Below are 14,075 nucleotides of genomic sequence, written 5' to 3' on the forward strand. Positions count from 1 at the left end.
CCACGAGTTAATGGGTTGTCTCACTTCAAGATGTTTTATTCTTTCAACTTATTTTATATATTTGTTATAATACATTAAAGTGGATTAAATCGAATCATTTTTTTTATAATAGTACAATCAACCTGTTATTTCACCAAATATTATTATAATGATAGTAGTTGAAAATTAAAGTGTCAACCTACATAACTTAGCAAACAAATAGTTAAACATCCAAATTGTTCAAATATTATTGAACAATATTCTAGTGTTTAAAAAAATCAAATTGTCAATCTACATAATTAGAAGTAATAAATAACTATAATAAAAATTTTATGAAAAAATTGTAAGAAAACTAATAACGGATTGTTGGTGGGAGGTTATGGGTCGGGGCAACCCACCTTCAACCCAACTTGAATGTGTTTAACTCATAGGTTAAATAAGTTTGGTTCAATTTGACACATTTAAAATAACTAAATGCTTTCTAACCCAACTTGACTCCAACATGTGGTGAGTCGGGTTGGCTCACGAGTTGAAACTAATTTTGACATCTGTACACAATACTACGTCTAGTTCTTGACCAACCATTGAAGTTTCACTAGGAAAACTCACATTGTAAAGTACACATAAGTATTATTTCTCAAGTCACTTCTAACTCAAATAAGTATTATTTTTCAAGCTACTCTTGGATCAACGCGAGTATTCTTTCAGCATCCAACCTCTCTTGGTTAACTTCGTTCAAGTATTCTTTTGCAAAGTCACCTATGGTTTAACTAAGTATTCTTTTGACAAATAACTCCTAGCTTATATAGACACAAGGTTTTAGTGATCAATAAATCACAATTTCAACTCACTAAAGAGGGTAGTGCCTTTTGACGTATATAATGATTAAGCTTTCTCAACTTGATAGAGGACAATTCTAAGATTCCATACAAGAAGAACTTGAAGATGAATCTTTACAATTTAAAGGACCTATAACAAGGGCAAGGAGCAAGAGATTGGAAGATTAAATCTATTCAAGGCTCATGATGCTACAAGCAATAAGAAATTCAAAGGACATGAAGATCATGACTTGGAGCACATTTGAAGGATAATTTTTAGGAAAATTAGTTTATGTTTTTAGACTTTGTGTTTTCTTTTAGAAATTAGTTATGTTCTATGTTTTCGGGCTTTGGGCTTTCTTTTATAAGTTAGCTTATGTTTTTATGTTTTCGGGCTTGGGCCTTCTCGTAGAGTTCTCATGTTTTCTTAAACTTATGTGCCTATATGTAGAGGTACCAAAAACTAATGTAGACACTTTTAGTTATATATTGAATTGATTTCATTAAAGAGAGGATTCTCTTTGTTCTTGGCTTAGACCTCTGGTTCTTATCAAAGATTACATCTTTGTGGCGAATCTTCACTTGACTTATCAATCTGCTATATTGTGGCATCCTCCATCTTTGTCTTATCATGCGTTCTTCTCTTATTTATTCTCATTGTGTTTTCTTGGAAGATTCAAATTTAAAAAGGATCATACTCTTTCCTGGATAGGATCGTATCACAACTACTTTTCCAATACGAACACAAATATTGTTCTTACAAAGCTTTAGGACATAAATTTTTTTAGCACATTGTTTTTCACTAGTAAAATTATCACTCTTGTTCTTTTTTTTTTCATCTTCTAAAAGAGTCTTTGCATAAGCTTAAGAAGGTATGACTATATTAAATCCTTTTTTGCCCATTGAGTAGATTTTAACTCACTTTAATGTCTTTTTTTTCTTGTTATCATCTGTCAAACTTTGACGTAGAGAAGAGTTGAATGCATTGCATACAACATTAAATTCTATTCTCCTTTTTATAAAACTTCTCTAATAGCTAGAAATACTTATCTTCCTAGATTGCAAAGTTTTTTACTTCTTTAAGTGATAAAAGGACACACTGTACTAGAAGATAAATAGGCTAGAGTTGACTTTATGTGTCAGATAAAGTTGGAAAAAGATTCAACTTTAGCTCAAATCATAAGATATATTTGCATAATGCTTTGAACTTGGGTGTGAATCTCTTGATGACAAAAGATGAAGACATTATCTTAATATTTAGACTTAAGCTTTAGAATATTCTTCATGTGTGTTAGATTGAAGTCTTGGTTTGTACTTATCGTTTGATTAATATTCAATTACTTATTAGACGAAGTAGAACATGACATAGTACTTTATCATTTATCAGAAGATGCAATGCACTCACTGTCTAATTCAACATCTGCCAAAAGTAGTTGCTTCATGTTGTTCAAGCTTTAAACTTGTTGTGTATAAATATTAATCAAAACATTGAAGGTGTTATATGTTTGCTCTAACAATGAGCATTAAAAGCCCTTATATATCGAATGTGAATTGTACTTATGTTTAAACAAATTTCAATATTCAATTCCCTTGTATTTGATACTTCTTTGATTGTTTATTGGACTAATATGATAAATGAATTCAATTTTTTCTTCTCAATCATTTATAGGAGTTTGGGATTTTTTACAACATGATACAAACTTATATTTTAGTTTACAATTATTTAGACATCATTGCAAGGAAGTTAAAGTTTGCAATGCACTTTCATTAGATGAGGTGGAAACATGTATAGTCGGTAACTTATGTAACATGGATGTAAGTAGGAATATCATCATAAAAAAAAACTTTTATGGTGAATTCACAAGGCTCTATAAAACACATATTGTCTTTATTAAGTTGTCATAGTCATTGATTTTTCCAATTTCAAAGGATGATTCTAAGAAAAGACTTCCACAATGTTCTAGTCTATGTAAAATATTTCATATTTCTTTCGGCTTATTTATTACATTTAGAATTCAACAACATGATATTGAGCTCGGTAACATAATCGATGCATGAAGGCTATTTCAACATTTTTTTGTTAATCTAAGTCGAGATACATCTTTGTCAATTTAATGAAGATTAAGAGATTCAATGTGAATGTTTATGTTATTTAAAAAAAAATATTAAATGTTTAGATTTTACTGGTTATTAACTTAATTTAAAATTAGTTGTAATTTCCTTTCATTTCAAAGATCTTTTCTTCGCTATTAATGTCATGTAATAATGTACCTACCTGATGTGATCCCAACAAGGCTTATAGCTTATCTGACCCAATAGATGATATGATCCAATAAAGCCCAATTAGTCTCATCTCCAAAGAGGTTATAAGATATTCTAAAATACATTTATTAGGGGAGATATTAACATACTAGCAAATCTCGCCAGTAATCGATTGCGTCTTGATACTGGAATATCTACAGGATATTTGGTATATATGGTAAGGTGTCACTTTATGATCATTGTTATTATTTATTTAAGATAAGTTGTTATTTCACTAATATTGATGAATATCACATTATCTGTTTTATCACACGGGTCCAAGGCAAAAAAGGTACTATAAATAAACCTGGTATCCCCCAAGGAATACTCGCTCTAATTCATACTGTCACATACTCATACTCTCTCTTATACAAGATCCTAATTCTCTTACTGACTTAAGCGTCAGAGATTCTTTTGCAAGTGGATCTTCCCCTGCGTCTCAACCTTTAGAAGCATCTCATCAAGGTTTTTTGAAGCCATTCAGATATTGTCACATATCCGAAGGACCACCTCAAGATCCCAGTAAGAACATTTGGTATTATGGGGCCTAGTAAAATTTTGCCCCGACCTCACACTTCTACGGTCACTACTAGGATCTAAGCTCAACTCTCGCACGAGATGGAATCAAAACCAGTGACAACTTTACAAGGTAAGATCCAAAATTAGATCTAGAAGAATGAACGACAACACAGACGTCATGACAACAAAATCACCACCTTGTGAGCACAACAATAGGTTGACCTTCAAGTGCTGAACCAAAAGTTAGTCACCTTAGAGGAGGCAAAATCTCCCCCACCTCCTCGGAGGGAACTTTCACTCATTGTGTGCAATTGGCACTCCTCTACCAACGATGAGTCTCCTCCATGCAGGTAGCCTAGGAGGGTCGATTCATTCACGTCTATAAGCCAACGACCATCTCCGTTACTAGGCAAACTAGAGCCCAGAACACAAAAACAAGTCCCCTAGGAACTGCAACCGGTCTTCCCAACACCGACCTTGGAGGGAGCATAGTAGGTTGGCCTAGTGCAAAAAGGGACAAAGTCAAGTCCTCGCAGCCCCCACAAAGTCGGAGTGTCTTCGGAGTCCCAAAACACTACTGAACATCACCATTAGAGGATGAGTTGTGGAGCACGCTAAGTTGACAGGTCACCCCAATTGCATTCTACTTACATGGACAAGGCCGACCTCTCATACGCCGTCGAACGTGGAAAATTTCCACCCCTTCACGAAGGCAGTGGTGCGAGCTAGCATCCCGATAGGGATAACCATCAACATCTAGAAGTGCAACAGAACCATCGACCTAGCCATACATATGAAAGCTTATTTGATCCAGGTCAGCATACACACTCAAGGTAAAAGGGCTTTTTACAGGTTGTTTCCTACCACCTTGGATGGACAAGCTCTGGACTGGTATTACACGCTACCCCATACTCAGTAGACTTTTTCGAAGCCTTGAGCTACATGTTCCGAGCATAGTTTACGGATCAAAAGATGGTGCCAACAACTTCGATTGCCCTAAAGTACATAGAGTAGGGAGAAAATGAAATGCTTGAGCACTCCATGGAAAATTTCACCAGCGTGACCGCCACCACCCTAGACACTACCCCATCTATGGTCATACACTTCCTGATATATGGTCCCCAAACCCTTGCCCCTACAGTAAACTAGGTACAATAGCCTACTCTACAACCTCAACCATAATTATTTATTCGTATCCAAGTCATCCAGCCCCAAGCCAACCTGACTCAGGCAAGAGGAAGTGTTCACACCATCGTAGTAGGCTTCGCCAGTAAAGGAAGCTCACGATCCACTTAGAAGCGATACTTGAAGAGCATCAACTAAGTAAGTCAGTTCCCGCAATGCCTACCCTCCATCACATTCTTTGACGAGGATTTCTTCGTGGATGACCCGGACCAAAATAACACAGTGGTTGTCACAACCATCGCCAATTGGAGAGTCCACAAGATCCTTATTAACCAGGGAAGCTCAACGGACATCGTATTCTGGCATGCTTTCTAAGAAGTTGGAAGTCCCAACCAACCTCATCCAGTCATACCCGGGACCACTACTCGGCTTCACAAGAGAAAGGATTCATACCAAAGGTTATATTGATTTGTTGATGACCTTTGGCACACCAAAATGATTGCGTCAGTATGATTGCGTCTTGATACTAAAATATCTACAAGATATTTGGTATATCTGGTAAGGTGTCACATTATGATTATTGTTATTATTAATTTAAGGTAATTTGTTATTTCACTGATATTAGTTAATATCACATTACATGTTTTATCACACGGGTCCAAGGCCCAAAAGGTACTATAAATACACCTAGTATCCTCCAAGGAATACTTACTCTATTTCATACTCTCTCTTATACAATATCTTAATTCTCTCATTGACTTAAACGTCGAAGAGTCTTTTGTAGTGGATCTTCCCCTGTATCTCAATCCCTGAAAGCATCTCATCAAGGTCTATATAAACTATTCAGATCTTGCCACCTATCCATAGCATCGCCTCAAGATCCTGGCAAGAACAAATAACAATAAATAAAAGTTACAAATAATTACTTTTTAAAGCTAGACGTTATCTTCCACATCTAAAATTTACTCATAGTATATATAACAACTTGAATACAAAATAGAAATGTGAACCACACATCGGAAACAACAAACAAAACATAATACAAACCCAATATTACAGTATTGCAAATACCTTAAAATGACACAAAGAACATGGTGTAGAACCTCAAAAACCGCTTTAAAGCAGAAAATAAAATTGTGATTAGGTGAAACCTCAAAAATTGCGAAAGAGGCTTAAAGCTTATGGCTTAGGGCTTGGGGTTTAGGGGCCTGACCCATCGAGCTGACCCGTAGACCCGTAAAAGTACGAATATAAATATGATTGTAATGTTGAATTATTAATTTATTATCCAACTCTCCAAAGTCTTTGTTTAATTTTGTAAACTTCTTAAAAATTTCAATTTTTTGAACATTGAATATGAATCATAATTTTTTTTTAAAAAAATAGGCTGGCAAGCGACCCGCACTTATGCGGTGCTGGCCAAACTTTTCAGCCCGCAATGAAAATGCGTGACAGGGCGGGCTAGCCCGCATTGTGCGGGCCAAGTGCGGGCTAACCCTGCCCGTATTGCCACCCCTAAGAAAAAGGAACTTACAGCAAGAATTTGGGATGACAAATAAACTCGCTCTCGTGGATATTATCTAAACTTGTCCCCATTTTGACAGGAAATTCCCGCATTGATTGGGTATGGGGAATTCCCGACTTTTTCAACTAGGGATGAGGATGGGTATGAGGATGTATATACTTGTCACGTCCCTGTCCCTATTTAAATTATTAAAATATTCATAGTCAATTAAGTAACCTTTTATATATATATATATATATATATATATATATATATATATATATATATATATATATATATTACACACTTTATATTTTTATTTTTTCTAATTCTTTAGTTTTTTCATTAAATTCATTCGCATCTCCAATATATTTTTCATCTTATCACAACCTTTATACAGTTATGTTCAATTGATGTATGCCAATTAAATATTTTGTATGTCTCACATTTGAATATTTCTATTCCTTTTAAATATTTTTCTTTATTATATATTTTCCTTTCACATAAAAATGTTTAACACTCTAAATTTAAGTGTTCAATAACATAAACCTTTCATTTGTTAGATAATATAAAAAAAATTATCTTCCTTACTCTATTATTATAAATTTTTGTTTCATTTTAAGAACTCTTTTGTTTCGCTAAAATAATTTTCGTTATTTTTCAACAATTGACTATGTTGATGTTTGAAAAGTTTTATTAGATCCTTAAGGTATTTTTCATTTTATCATACCTTTAATTATATTTTTTTTCTTTGTGCGATTTCATTAAATAGTCTCTCAATTTGTTTGAAAAGTTTTAATTAAATATTTTTATTTGTTGTTTATTTTTTTCATGTAGAATAGTATTTTGATATATTTTAAATAATTATTTTTATTTTATAGCTCATTACCATACTATAATTTTGTCACTATAATTGTATAAATAAATTTTATTTACTGTAATATAAAACTTAAATGTAATTGTGATGAATTTTTTATTACCATTCAACATGTATTGAAGTTCAAAAGATACAAGATCTATGTTAAAATTTTATTATTATTACAATTTTTAATAGTGTATAAAAAGAGATTCATTAGATGGATTTTTTTTTTTTGTGGAAGATGGGACAAAAGTTTGACACCTGTTGGGTTTGGGTATGGGGATGAGATGAATTTTTTTTTGTGTGGAAATAGGTATGGGATAGCGAAACTCATCCTCGCTCTGTTGTCATCCCTAGCAAGAATCCATTCTCAATCATAAAATTTGCGAAAGAGGCTTAGAGCTTAAGGCTTAGGGTTTAGGAAAGAGAAACTTTTGCAATAATCCTTATCCTTCAGAGCTCTTGATACCATTTAGAAATAACGAAATATACGAAGAAGATGATTGTGCAATATTGATTGTGTATAAAATGTTACAAGAGGTGTGTTATATATACACACAAAGCTAACCCTAGAAGCCACACGTAAATAGGCCTAAAACATGAGCTTATGCTAACCATAGGGATATAAGAGAATTTTGTTATTTCAAAATTGAAAATTAAGATATATATTTGAAAAATACATTAAGATATCAAAAATATTTTTGGTTAAAAACACTTATTTACTTTTAATATCATTAGTAGGGATGTCAACGTGGCAGGTAGGGTACGAGTAGTAGTTCCCCCGTACCCTACTCGCTGGATAAATATATGCCCCATACTCGTATTTATATTCGTGCATATATCCGTTATATAGGTACCCGCATATTTTTTTAATATCCACGGATATGCACGGGTACCCACGGATATTTGCAGAAAGAAAATTTTAATATTTAACAACAAATTTTAATTATAAATTCAAATAAAAATATAATGCATAACATTTATAAATTTCAAACAAAGTGCAAATAACTCATTTAAATAGTATTAAATGATAGTTTACAAATAAATGGAGATTTTTTAAAACCAATTGATAAAAGAATAACTCTTTCAAAATCAATGTGTTAATATTTTAATCATTTTTAAAATTTTTCTTTTGAATTTAAATTTGAGTATAGCGAGTACGAGTATCCACCGGTACAGATACTATAATACCCGTATCCGCCCTATTAACATACAAGTATAAAAAAATTACCCGTATCCATTATCCGCGGATATCCATTTTCAATATCCCTAATCATTAGTTGAATTTGTTTATACTATTTTTTTAAAGTAACATCATATCTTTTTTTAATAATAAGACTATGAACAGGTTAGCTAATTCATGTTAACTTTGGTGTCAGTAAAGGAACAAGAGTACTTAAGTTCATATACACATTTGCCAATTTGATGAAAATCACGAGATTCAAAGTAAGCTTTTATGTTATAGTTAGTAAAAGAAAAATATAAAGTGTTCAGATATTACAAGCTTTTGCCAATTTAATGAAAATCACGAGATTCAATGTAAAATCTTATTACAGTTTTAAAAAAATAAGTATTAGGTATTACAAGTTCAACTTGAAGGTGTAAATTTGCTTAAAGACATTTCCTTTAGCCTGGCAATTAGGGAGACATTGTCTTACACATCTAGAATTTACATCCCCAATTTTATGCACTAAAAACTTTGAATGAAAATATATCCATTTTAAACAAATCTGGTCTACAAATAATTTTTTAAAACCTTCAAAGAAAATCGATGTCTTAGAATTGGACATGTTTAGCGATTTTCGAAAATCTGTTATGACAGCGCCATAGTGAAAATTGGTGACGGTTTAATTGTTTGCCCTCATTTCGGCATCCTGCCATTGCAAGTCTTTTTCTTTCTCTCAAATTATTTTTGCTAAGTGCTAGTTGCATTCTTAATCTTATTCTTCTTTTCCAATTTCATTATAATAATTTTTAAAAAAATATAACTCTTTTCATCAACAATAATGCAAATTCTTGACCCCAATGCTTCAGCCATAACCATTTATGATTTTCGTTAGAATTTTGGAGTCCCCTTTCTCCGTAATAACAAGCAAGACTACTCACAATTTTTATGTTTACATCATTCCTATCCCACCATAAGACCACATCTTTTATATAAGATGGTTGTATGTCTTCAATCATCCCCAGAATTTAAAGAATCTTTTGTCTAAAAAATTTTATTTTGCTCCAAATAGTCCATGAAAAGAAAATTTTACGTTTATATATATATGTATATATATGAAGTAGAGAGATGCAAGTTTGAATGGATTATTCCTTATATTGAATTTCATTTCTCCCTTTCAGACTTCTTAAATTTCAAGAACACTCTTTAAGCGGTGTCACATGTATTCCTCCCAAATCCTATTTTTCGAAACAAATATTTGAGTAGATACTATCAGGAAAACATATTATTCTCGGGACAAATCAGGAAAACAGATAGTTCTTTTATCAGAAGTAAAAGAGGAAAACATTTTTATCACAAGAAAAAGAGAATCCAATCCAACTGAGAAGGCATTCGAAAAATTCCAAAATTCAATTCAATCCTTCACACTAGACTAAACCAAAGAAGAGCACAGTAGATTAAATCCTAAGGCCAATCCATCAAAAACGGATGTAATCGAAAAAAAAAAAACTAAAACCAACCGGTACGGTTAAAATCAAGCTGTGAGAACAACCGCGCCTCCAGCCTCCTTGATTTTCTTCTCGGCAATCTTGGAGACAAGCTTGGCCTTGACGACAAGGGGTTGGTTCTCCGGCAGAACGCCCTTTCCCAAAAGCTTGAAGTAGCCGAACTGCGTGACGTCAATGAGAGGCGCTTTGTTGTCCTTGGAAGCCTGGTCCTTGACTTGCTGAGGGACGAGGGACCAGAGCTTGTCGATGTTAAGAATGGGGCAATGGAACTTGTTGCGGAGCTTGTGGAAGTACCGCATTCCGACCTTCCCGAAGTAACCTGGATGGTACTTGTCGAAGAGGATCCGGTGGTGGTGCATGCCACCGGCGTTACCTCGCCCTCCGGGATGCTTCCGGTGCTTCCCTATGCGTCCGTGGCCGGCGCTCACGTGACCCCTCTTCTTCCTGTTTTTCTTGAACCGCGTCGTCATCTTCTCTCTTCTTCTCACACACAACCACTCACCTCCTGCGTTGAGCCCTTGCAGCACCGGAAAAACTAAATTAGGGTTTTCCAATTTATATCTCAAGCTTCTTCTGCTTCGGTTATGTTTTCACCCTCACAGCCCAGGCCCAATAGAAAAAACGCCTTTTTTTTTGTTGCTAAACAAGCTTGGAGTTTCAGTTTCCATATCCTTCTGCTATTTACACCGTCGCATTATTTTTTATATTCTCATCCCAATTTGTTCCTACTATAAATATAAAATAATAAAATATTAAATATCGGTGATAATTTTTTCGACGTATACAATTTCTTTTCAATCTTATATTTTAGTATCTACATCTTTTTATTTAAATAATTATTCAAAATAAAAAATATACATTTCTCACTTTTACCTTTTAGTAATTATTTTTTCATTCAAATAATTATTCATAATAAACACGATAAAAAAATTACTTATAATTAAATCATAAAAATTAAATATTTTTATGAATATATTTTTATAAGAAGTATTTTATAGTTTATATATTTTTTATTTTAATAATTAAAAATCATTTTATAGTTTAATAAAACTTTTGTTACAACAAAAGAAAAAATAGACACATGCGCGTAACGCATATACTTCTATTAGTAAATAAGAAAAAAAATATATAATACAAATATTTTCTTTTAGGTTTTGTGCTTGTGAAATCCTATTTTATTTTATAAGTTAGGCCAAACCAAGTGGTAAGGTCCAAATCATCCCATTAGCTTTTCCCAATTTCAAAAAACTTTTAAGTATTCTTTCCATTTCTTTTTGCTTTCCCTTCACGTTTCTGTCTCTTCAACTCATAACAGCCACTGACTTTTCTTTCCCACCTGTAACAGAGAGTTGTGCTAGGGTTTCAGTAAGCTCCTCCTTTCCTCCAAGCTTGTAGTGCGTTCTCCCTCCGCATAAGTAGAGTTCTAAATCCCTAAGACTAATTTTTTGTTCCATTCGAAATCTTTGGTTCCACTTTAATCTCTGTCAGGGTCTCAATTTCGTTTTTCTTATTCCTCCGTGCCAGCTTCGTAAGCTGTAGTGGAAATGTGGTGTTCTCCCTTGTGTGTTGTCGTTGGTTTTCCAACTATTCAGGTAAATGAAGCTAGGGTTCTATGTTTTTAAGTTATTTTGCTTGTTTCTGGTCTGTTTTATGTTTTTGCTGCTTGATACATGTTGTTGATCGTGTGATAATACATTGCTTGTGTTGCTGATATGGTTTGAATTTGGTTTTGCATGCGTGAGAGCAAGTGGGTTTTGTTGAACTCGCCCAGGCGAGCTGGGTGGTCGCTCAAACGAAAAGCTCTCGCTTAAGCGAGGAGCTCTCGCTTGAGCGAGAATAACAGCAACTCACCCCTCTCTATTTCGAGGGCTCGCCTAAGCGAAGGCCTCTCGTCTTAGCGAGAGTAATCTCGCCTGAGTGAGATGAGCTAGCTTGAGCGAGACCTCAATGTGCTCTCTGTTTGCAATCTCGCCCAGGCGAAAGTCGGTAGCTTGAGCGAGGGGTCCCTCTCGTTTGAGTGAGAGCTCCTTAGCCTGAGCGAGATTGACAAAGTTGGTTGAACACTTATATGTTTCTAATAATTGGTTGGTTTATTTCTTTAAAAAGTTTAAGTATGATACCTTGTATGTTCTACCTGATATGATGGGACTGGAATTGATAAGCTTGGTATAAATAAAGTCATGAATCATGATTGATTGGTTGGTTGGATATTGGCATGAGATTGTTATCCTTGATAAATTTGTGGTTGGTTGGAGAGACATGGTTGTGGTATGAGATAGACGTAATTCCATGAATCTCTTGGTGAGATTTCATGGTGGTGTTGTAGTATATATAATTAGGTAAGGATTCAAGTAAGGATTGCATCCTGAAACTCTAAAGAGCTAGTTAGTCTCACGTAGAGCGGACTGACTCAAGTGGTGAGAGTAGCAGGAGACCCTAGTCTTTGGCAGGATAATGGTTTAAAGGCTAACCTTTTGCATGGTAGGGTGAAACCCATTGGCAATGGCTCGATAGAGTAGTAGAGGTCACCACAAGTGCAGACATCCGGTGAATCCAATCGATTATATGTATTCGGATAAATTAAGTTTTAGAGTCTTGTTGTTTGCTATAACATGCTTGGATGATTGTTGTGTTCTTGATTTTAAATTGCATGCTTAATTGTATGATAAAAATCTTTTTACTCTAGCTTACCCTCTTTACTTGTGTTTGTCTTCTTGTGTGGCTTTCCTTTTTGCAATGATCACCAATTCCTTGGTATGAGCAGATATGGGAGCCCCTGGTGATCGTAGTGACGATGGGAACATTGCAGCTTAATTGGTCATGAGTTGAAGTTGGGCTTATTGTTGAGCTCACATTTGAAGAGCTTTTGTTGTTTTGTAATCTCTTGCTTATGAGCAAGCTTTTTGGACAACTGTTGAACTTTTATATTTTGTTCCTGGTATTGTGTAGTGCCTTTGCTTTCCTTTTTGGTATATTTGGATAACTGTAAAATCCTTTATACTATAAGCCTCATGCTCTTTAGATATTATAAATTATGCGATATTTTATTTAACTAGATTTATCTATTAAGTGAGATGTTACAGTGCTAACAGGATTAGGGATGTAGAAAAATTCGTACCCGTAGATATCCACGAATAAAATCTGCAACGGGTAGGAAATGGATATTGTAAATGGATACTCGCGAGTAACGGGTACGGGTATTTTTTATACCGCATGTTTTTGGGGCGGGTACGGGTATCATAGTATCCGTACCCGTGGATACCCATACCCGCTATACTCTAATTTAAATTAAAAAAAATAAACATGATTAAATTATTAACATATTGATTTTGAATGAGTTATTTTGTTATCAATTAGTTTAAAAAATCATTTATTTGTAAACTATCATTCAACACTATTTACATGGGTTATTTGAACTTTATTTGAGATTTATGAATGTTATGTATTGTATTTTATTTAAATTTACTATTAAAATATATTGTTAAATATTTATTTTTATTTTTTTGTAAATACTCGTGGATATTAAAAAATTATACAGGTACCCGCATAACAGATACCCGGTGGATATGGGTACGGGTATATGGCGAATATTTATCCAGCAGGTAGGGTATGAGGGAGCTACTACCCGTACCCTACTCGTCCCATTGACATCCCTAGACATGATTCATTATTTGTAATAGAAAATCATTTTGCCTATTAAATAAGTTGTAATATTTTAGTATGTTTGTAGTAATTTATTCTCATTGTAAAAAATATATATTTTATATAGTTTGCTATGAGTTAACCATGTCACATGCTCACTAACATCACTCATCTCATCTTGTCCTTAGGATTGCACAATTAATACATAAAAAGAGTAGTTGATTTATTAGATCATCGTACTTTAACTAATATTGATCCTTTCTAAATATTTGTCTAGCTCACCAAAATCAAGGGTAGGATGCACTTAAACTTTCAAGTGTTTCAAGAGTGTTCAAATCTGACAAGGTCCAAATTCTTGGAAATTGGTGTTCAAGTGAAAATATGAACGTCAATCACTTAAAGGAGTTTAAGTATGAAAACTTAGAAAGACAAAACTTAGGAACCTAAGACAAGCAAGAAAATATCAAAACAAGAAATAACACACTAAGAAAAAGAAAGATGTGACAAAAACTTTTATGAACACTAAAAAGTTAAAAACTAGAAAGAAGACTCAATGGAAACACTTGAACATACAAATAAAACTTAGCTAACTACACATACCAAGAAGATTAGGATCCTAAAATGGTGGAATAATCAGCCATGCTCATCAATACAA

At 33.8% G+C, this 14,075-nt stretch overlaps 1 protein-coding gene and 1 long non-coding RNA gene across 2 annotated transcripts; one reads left to right on the forward strand and one right to left on the reverse strand.

Moving 5' to 3' along the window:
- Nucleotides 1-9,568: 9,568 nt before the first annotated feature.
- On the reverse strand, nt 9,569-10,322 carry LOC114162372 (60S ribosomal protein L27a-3-like). The gene has a single exon (XM_028046241.1). It carries the CDS (start codon nt 10,246-10,248, stop codon nt 9,805-9,807), a length of 444 nt encoding a protein of 147 aa, XP_027902042.1. The 5' UTR covers nt 10,249-10,322; the 3' UTR covers nt 9,569-9,804.
- Nucleotides 10,323-11,045: 723 nt separating this feature from the next.
- On the forward strand, nt 11,046-12,789 carry LOC114196218. The gene is made up of 3 exons (XR_003606639.1): nt 11,046-11,193; nt 11,303-11,370; nt 12,543-12,789. It is a non-coding gene; the product is annotated as an uncharacterized LOC114196218 (long non-coding RNA).
- The last annotated feature ends 1,286 nt before the right edge of the window (nt 12,790-14,075 follow it).

Source organism: Vigna unguiculata, chromosome 9 (genome assembly GCF_004118075.2).
Source record: "Vigna unguiculata cultivar IT97K-499-35 chromosome 9, ASM411807v1, whole genome shotgun sequence".
Classification (NCBI taxonomy): Eukaryota; Viridiplantae; Streptophyta; class Magnoliopsida; order Fabales; family Fabaceae; genus Vigna; species Vigna unguiculata.

What these genes read in the sequence shown, in the direction of transcription:
- LOC114162372 (XM_028046241.1), bottom strand. Translation starts at nt 10,248, where the DNA reads ATGACGACGCGGTTCAAGAAAAACAGGAAGAAGAGGGGTCACGTGAGC.